Source organism: Orycteropus afer, unplaced genomic scaffold (genome assembly GCF_000298275.1).
Source record: "Orycteropus afer afer isolate SDZICR_OR568_19922 unplaced genomic scaffold, OryAfe1.0 scaffold00078, whole genome shotgun sequence".
NCBI lineage: Eukaryota > Metazoa > Chordata > Mammalia > Tubulidentata > Orycteropodidae > Orycteropus > Orycteropus afer.
Genome location: NW_006921665.1, coordinates 5,228,303 through 5,236,778, shown reverse-complemented (window position 1 = coordinate 5,236,778; position 8,476 = coordinate 5,228,303). Strand labels below are relative to the sequence as shown.

Below are 8,476 nucleotides of genomic sequence, written 5' to 3'. Positions count from 1 at the left end.
AACAACAACAACAACAAAGCCTCAATTTAGAATTTTGGGGAGTATTTGTATTTGTTTTAAAGGTAAGTTTACTTTCACAGTTGTGAAAACATTAAATGTGTATAAATGAAAATGGGCAAGTTATAAGTACATATAAGATATATAAGATAGTGTTAAGGTAGCACTATTTCTTGGAATATCATCTGAAAGAAATACGAAGAAGGTGAATTGTATGGATAATTTGATTTAAGATTATTTTAATTGATTGAGCTATGAATATTGATTTTATTGTATCATGTATTAAAATATTAATGAATCTTGATAACTTTTCTCGTCAAGTGGAAGGAATGAAGGCCAGCTGAATGGTGAAACCAGTACACCTATTGAAGGAAACCAGGCAGGTGATTCAGCTGCTTCTGCCAGGAGTCTACCAAATGAAGAAATAGTGCAAAAGATAGAGGAAGTACTTTCTGGGGTTTTAGATACAGAACTACGATATAAACCAGGTAAATTAGAGCTCATCAACTGTCTCAAAAATTTTTTCTTAAGGTTTTGCTATTTGGAAATCTGAATATTGATATTATTACTATTTTTTTTTATGGCAGTATTTAAAATGCTCATTAGCTCTAATACATTTAAGTTTTTGTTTGATTTATTGCAGAAATTCTTGTTTAAATCTTTTCTTTGAAAATGTACTTGTACTGAAGTGTGAGGATGATGCGTTTACTTGCTTTGCTGGTAGAATATAAGTTTTATTTAATTCAGTCTCAAGATGCCTCACTGCCAGGATTTTGAGCATAGGTTTTCTCTTAACACTTGTATAAATATAGAAGTTTTGGAAAGTACAGGAGGCTGGATCAAATCTGTAGAGATTCTTAAAACTTACCCTGGGAGGTACTATTTTAAAGCCCAAGTTTAGAGCTTGTCTTGTTTTTGGATCTACACTATTTAAGTGCAATGAATGGAGGAGGGAATCATTGGTTTGCATAGTTTGCTTCTTCGGAATATTAAATAATTGATATTTAGAAATGAAGAATTTATAATCAACCAAAAAAATAATACTTTTATTTAGCCATGTGCTTTGTCTTTTGTTTTTTGACAGTATAGTTTGCATAGACATTAGCCTCGGTTAGAATCGTGGCTCTAGAAATATAAATTAGCTAATTTAATATTTGGTATTACAAATTGAACAATAATCAGTTTTTTTTAAAAAAAAGACTAATTCTGCTTTCGCATATGCCTTTTTGCATATTATTTTTTCCATAGTCATAAATGTCCTGGATTACTGATCAGCTTTTTCTGGAATCACTGAGATTTACCTAATTTGATATTGGCATGAGACTAAATCCCATTTGGTTGTAAAATGAGTTATAAACCACATTCTCCTTGAGCATGTGCAAATTGAAATGAATTTGATTTATGTGTTAAAGGGTGTAAGAATTTTCTCACCAAAATAACTTTTTTGTGGAAAATAGAAACATTGAAATATTCCTTGGTAATTTTAGAGAGTGTTGGAGGATTACTTTTTTTAGTTGGAATGTAACAAGATGACTCTGAGAAGGCAAAATTTGAGGTCTGTATTAATTATATTTATTGTTCAGATGTTTGTATGCTATATGTACAGGGAATCAGTAATTGGCCTAGACCATTTATTTTGTAAGTGGTAGATTGACTTAGGACCCAAAGCATACTGACTGTTCCATTCCCAGTGCCATGTTGCTTCCTGCATAAGTAGAGATTTATAAAATAATGACAAAAGTTTCTTAACTTGATTGTTTTCTTTTAAAGAATTATTTCCATGTGTTCAAACTGAAAACAGCAGCTCAAAAGGTTAGAAGAGTTTGGGGGCTGTGAGTTTATGTCAATAGTGGAGGAATAATGTAGAAAAAGACAGAATGGTTGCAGACTTGAAGACTGCAATGACTGTCATGGAATTGCACATGTAGAAATTGTTTAATTGGTGTGTGCTTCGCTATGTAGGGAGGAGCTCTGGTAGCATGGTGATTAAAACATTTGGCGACTGTCCAAAAGGTTTGTGGTTCAAACCCACCAGCAGCTGCTCTGTGGGAGAAAGATGAGGCAGTTGGCTTCTGTGAAGATTTACAGCCTTGGAAACCCTACAGGGTAGTTCTACTCTGTCCTGTAGGGCCACTGTGAGTTGGAATTAACAGATGGCAGTGGGTTTGGTTTTGCTTTCTGCTGTTTATCTTCTCACCAAAAAAAAATTATTTGGGAAATTACTTAACTGCCATTATTGGGACTCTAACAGTGATATGAAACAGTCATTGATATCAAAACCAAACCAAACCCACTGCCACTGAGTTGATTCCTACTCATAGATAGGAAGGCTTCCTACTTTGTAGCATGGAGTACAACTGACCCTTAGGGCTTCCAATGCTGTAAATCTCTATGGAAGCAGATTGCTTCATCTTTCTCCCACAGAGAGGCTGGTGGATTTGAACTGCTGACTTTGGGTTTAGCAGCCCAGTGCTTTAACCACAGTACCACCAGAGTTCCTAATATAATTCTGGATGAGTTTGGGATAAACTAAGTATTTATTTTTAACCTAGCAGAAAGAAGTATTAGGGAAATGTTAGTCTTCGGATTAATTTATAGAAAATAGTTTATATGTAGTTTTGTGTTTTAGTAATGCATATTTAGGTATAAATGTGTTGTATCTGGCTATAACTGTGTTAGTGTAAATGTATACCTTATAAATATAATGAAGTGTCATGCTATGGTGATTTACCGTGGAATGTAAATCTTGATTTACTATGATTTATCTAAATGTATTTTGGGGGATGTCTGACAGAAACTGATTTCTTTTAATTTCAGACTTGAAGGAGGCCTCCAGAAAAAGTAGATGTGTATCTGTACAAACAGATCCTACTGATGAAATTCCTACCAAAAAGTCAAAGAAGCATAAAAAGCACAAAAATAAAAAGAAGAAAAAGAAGAAAGAAAAGGAGAAAAAATACAGAAGACAGTCAGAAGAATCTGAGTCAAAGCTGAAATCTCATGATGGGAACATAGAGATAGAATCTGATTCCTTTTTGAAGTTTGATTCTGAACCTTCAGTGATGGCACTGGAGCATCCTGTAAGAGTGCTTGGCTCATCTGAGTCCAGTGATTCCTCTGCAGTTGTGCTAGAACCTCCTGTAGTAGCAATGGAGGTTTCAGAGCCACACAACTTAGAAACTCTGAAGCCAGCTACAAAAACTGCAGAACTGTCAGTTGCATCTACATCAGTAATTTCAGAGCAGCCAGAGCATTCTATGGCAGTAACTCTGGAACCATCCATGACAAAGATTTTGGATTCCTTTGCTTCAGCACCAGTGCCTACTACACTAGTGCTGAAATCATCTGAGCCAGTTGTAACAATGTCAGTAGAGTATCAGATGACATCTGTGCTGAAACCTTTGGAGAGTACATCTCCAGAGCCATCAAAGATCATGTTGGTAGAGCCTCCAGTAGCAAAAGTGCTAGAGCCAACAGAAACCATTCTGGAATCTTCAGAAATAGCTGCCGAGGTACACCCTGAGCCAAGCACATTGACAGCAATGGATTTTCCAGAGTCATCTGGATCTGACGTGCTAAGATTCCCAGAACAACCTGTAGAAATACCTTTGGAGATTGCAGATTCGTCTGTGACAAGACCGCAGGAGTTGGTGGAGCTGCCTAAGACCACAGCATCGGAGCTGCCGGAGTCGTCGGTGGCCTCAGCGATGGAGTTGCCGGGGCCACCTGCGACCTCCATGCCGGAGTTCCAGGGGCCCCCTGTGACTCCAGTGCTGGAGTTACCTGGGCCCTCTGCCACCCCGGTGCCAGAGTTGCCAGGGCTCCCTTCTACCCCAGTTCCTGAGTTGCCAGGTCCCCCTGCGACTGTAGTGTCTGAGTTGCCGGGGCCCTCTGTGACACCAGTGCCACAGTTGCTGCAGGAATTGCCAGGGCTCCCAGCATCATCATTGGGGTTGGAGCCACCACAGGAGGTACCAGAGCCACCTGTGATGGCACAGGAGTTGCCAGGGCTGCCTGTGGCGACAGCGGCAGTAGAGTTGCCAGGCCAGCCTGGGGTGACAGTAGCAATGGAGTTGACCGAACAACCTGTGACGACGACTGAGTTGGAGCAGCCTGTGGGGATGACAGCGGTGGAACATCCAGGGCAGCCTGAGGTGACAACGGCAACAGGGTTGCTGGGGCAGCCTGAGGCAACAATGGTGCTGGAGTTGCCAGGACAGCCAGTGGCAACAACAGCACTGGAGTTGCCAGGGCAGTCTTCGGTGACTGGGGTGCCAGAGTTGCCAGGGCTGCCTTCGGCAACTAGGGCACTGGAGTTGTCAGGGCAGCCTGTGGCAACTGGGGCACTGGAGTTGTCTGGGCAGCTGATGGCAACTGGGGCACTGGAGTTCTCGGGGCAATCTGGGGCAGCTGGAGCACTGGAGCTTTTGGGGCAGCCTCTGGCAACAGGGGTATTGGAGTTGCCAGGGCAGCCTGGGGCGCCAGAGTTGCCTGGGCAGCCTGTGGCAACTGTGGCGCTGGAGATTTCTGTTCAGTCTGTCGTGACAACATCGGAGCTGTCAACGATGACCGTGTCGCAGTCCCTGGAGGTGCCCTCGACGACAGCGCTGGAATCCTATAATACGGTAGCACAGGAGCTGCCTACTACATTAGTGGGGGAGACTTCTGTAACAGTAGGAGTGGACCCTTTGATGGCCCAAGAATCCCATATGTTAGCTTCTAATACAATGGAGACCCATATGTTAGCATCCAACACCATGGACTCCCAGATGCTAGCGTCCAACACCATGGACTCCCAGATGCTAGCATCCAACACCATGGACTCACAGATGTTAGCCTCTAGCACCATGGACTCCCAGATGTTAGCAACTAGCTCCATGGATTCCCAGATGTTAGCAACTAGCTCCATGGACTCCCAGATGTTAGCAACCAGTACCATGGACTCCCAGATGTTAGCAACCAGCTCCATGGACTCCCAGATGTTAGCAACCAGCTCCATGGACTCCCAGATGTTAGCAACCAGCTCCATGGACTCTCAGATGTTAGCAACCAGCTCCATGGACTCTCAGATGTTAGCAACCAGCTCTATGGACTCCCAGATGTTAGCAACCAGCACCATGGACTCCCAGATGTTAGCAACTAGCTCTATGGATTCCCAGATGTTAGCATCTGGTACAATGGACTCTCAAATGTTAGCTTCTGGCACCATGGACGCTCAGATGTTAGCATCTGGTACCATGGATGCCCAGATGTTAGCATCTAGTACCCAAGATTCTTCTATGTTGGATTCAAAGTCTCCTGATCCCTATAGGTTAGCTCAGGATCCTTACAGATTAGCCCAAGATCCCTACAGGTTAGGTCATGACCCTTACAGATTAGGTCATGATGCCTATAGGTTAGGGCAGGACCCCTATAGATTAGGCCACGATCCCTACAGACTAACACCTGATCCCTATAGAATGTCACCTAGACCCTATAGGATAGCACCCAGGTCCTATAGAATAGCACCCAGGCCATATAGGTTAGCACCTAGACCCCTGATGTTAGCATCTAGACGTTCTATGATGATGTCCTATGCTGCAGAACGTTCCATGATGTCATCTTATGAACGCTCTATGATGTCTTATGAACGATCTATGATGTCCCCTATGGCTGAGCGTTCTATGATGTCAGCTTATGAGCGCTCTATGATGTCAGCTTATGAGCGCTCTATGATGTCCCCTATGGCCGAACGCTCTATGATGTCAGCTTATGAGCGCTCTATGATGTCAGCTTATGAGCGCTCCATGATGTCCCCGATGGCCGACCGATCTATGATGTCCATGAGTGCTGACCGGTCTATGATGTCGTCGTACTCTGCTGCTGACCGATCTATGATGTCATCGTACTCTGCAGCTGACCGATCTATGATGTCATCTTATACTGACCGTTCAATGATGTCTATGGCAGCTGATTCTTACACAGATTCTTACACTGATACATACACAGAGGCGTATATGGTGCCACCATTGCCTCCTGAAGAGCCCCCTACAATGCCACCATTGCCACCCGAGGAGCCACCGATGACACCACCATTGCCTCCTGAGGAACCACCGGAGGGTACTACATTATCTACTGAGCAGTCAGCATTAACAAACGAAAATACATGGACTACTGAGGTGCCAGCATTGCCTCCTGAAGAGTCGGCATCACTGCCTGAGCCTCCCGTTAGTCAAAATGAGATTTCAGAGTCCCTGGCAGTGCCTACTAATTATTCAGTGTCGTCATCAGAGCCCTCAATGTTAGCAGCAGAGGCTGTTGGGACTGTTCCAGAACCACCACCAGAGCCAGAATCTTCGGTTGTATCAGCACCTGTACAGTCTGCTGTAGTAGCAGAACATGAAACAATTGGAGAGACACCAGTGATTTGTATGGTGTCAGAAACTCCTACAATGCCAGCTGAACCATCTGTGTTAACGTCAGAGCCTTCTAGTCTGACAGAGACGGCAGAAACTTTTGATTCCATGAGAGCTACGGGGCATGCTGCTTTAGAAGTATCTGTGCCCCTCTTGGAGCCAGCTGTAACCATTCCAGAGTCATTACAGAGTACTCCAGAGCTGCCAGCCATGGCTGTCCCAGACCCACCGCCTGTGATTGTTTCAGAACCAGAGACCACGGCAGTCCCAGAGTTGCCAGCCATGGTTGTCACAGAGTCGTCAGCATTGGCTGTTCCAGAACCACTAGTGGTGCCTGTCCCTGAGCCACTGGCAGTAGCTGTCCCAGAGCCACTAGCTGTCTCAGAGGTACTGGTGGTGGCTGTCTCAGAGTCACCAGCTGTGACTGAGCCAGAGCATGTTACTGTTCCTATGCCAGTGGTTTCTGCCCTGGAGCCTGTTGTGGAACCAGCAGTGTCAATCCTCCAGCCTACCATGATTGTTTCAGAGCCCTCTCTTTCTGTTCAAGAATCTACACTGGCGGTTTCAGAGCCTGCTGTCACACTCGCAGAGCAGACTCGGGTAATATCATCTGAGCTGGTTTTAGAGTCTACAACAATGATACTGGAGTCTAGTGTTATGTCCTCAACACATATTATAAAAGGAATGAATTTAATGTCTGGTGATTCTAATCTTGCTCCAGAGATTGGCATACAGGAGATTACCATGTATTCAAATGAGGAGCGACATGCTGAAGGACACCTGAAAGGTGACTCTTACGGATGTGAACATAGTATGAATATAGACCTTAATATAAATAATCATTTAATTGCTAAAGAGATGGAACATAATACAGCGTCCGCTGCCAGCACTGGTGGTATTGCTGCAGTTGGTGAAGAGAAAATTTTACCCATCAATGAGACTGAACAAAGCACAGTATTGGTTACTTGTGCTGGGGTTAGTGAGGCTGAGGGAGGAACTCTGCCTTCTGATCATCTTGCTCTTGAACCTGATGGAAAAGCAACTAGCATGGGTATTGAATTTGCATCAGCATCTGCTTTCAGTTCAGTTAATAAGTATGATGTTGATGTATCTTTAACTACTCAAGATACTGAACATGACATGGTAATTTCCACCAGCCCCAGTGGTGGTAGTGAAGCTGACATAGAGGGACCTTTGCCTGCTAAAGACATTTATCTTGATTTACCATCTAATAACCTTGTTAGTGATGATGCAGAAGGACCATTACCTATGAAAGAGAGTGACCAGGTAATAGCAGTTGCCCTTACCCCCAAAGAAAGTAGTGGAGAAGATAAAGAAGTACCTCTCTCCACTAAAGAGATACTGCCTGATTCAGGCTTTTCTGCCAATATTGAGGATATTAATGAAGCAGATTTAGTGAGACCATTACTTCCAAAGGACATGGAACGTCTTACAAACCTTAGAGCTGGTATTGAAGGACCTCTACTTGCAAGTGAAGTTGAACATGACAAATCTACTGCTAGTCCAGTTGTAATGGGTATAACAGAAAGAGCTTCAGAGTCATCTTCAGAGGAAAAAGATGATTATGAAATATTTGTAAAAGTTAAGGACACACATGAAAAAAGCAAGAAAAATAAGAACCGTGACAAAGGTGAAAAAGAGAAGAAAAGAGACTCTTCATTAAGATCTCGAAGTAAGCGTTCCAAGTCTTCTGAACACAAATCACGTAAGCGTACCAGTGAATCTCGTTCTAGAGCAAGGAAGAGATCATCTAAATCCAAGTCTCATCGGTCCCAGACACGTTCAAGGTCACGTTCAAGACGCAGGAGGAGGAGCAGCAGGTCAAGATCAAAGTCTAGAGGAAGGCGATCGGTATCAAAAGAGAAACGCAAAAGATCGCCAAAGCACAGATCCAAATCCAGGGAAAGAAAAAGAAAAAGATCAAGCTCTAGGGACAACCGGAAAACAGTTAGAGCTCGAAGTCGCACCCCAAGTCGTCGCAGTCGGAGTCACACTCCAAGTCGTCGGAGAAGGTCTAGATCTGTTGGAAGAAGAAGGAGCTTTAGCATTTCCCCAAGCCGGCG

At 43.6% G+C, this 8,476-nt stretch overlaps 1 protein-coding gene across 1 annotated transcript in view; it reads left to right on the top strand.

Moving 5' to 3' along the window:
* SON (SON DNA and RNA binding protein) overlaps positions 1-8,476 on the top strand; it is a 31,375-nt gene that overhangs the window by 3,507 nt on the left and 19,392 nt on the right. The window contains exons 2-3 of the mRNA XM_042781008.1: positions 319-485; positions 2,815-8,473. Of these exons, the coding sequence (XP_042636942.1) occupies positions 319-485; positions 2,815-8,473 (5,826 nt within the window). The remainder of the gene's footprint in view (positions 1-318; positions 486-2,814; positions 8,474-8,476) is intronic.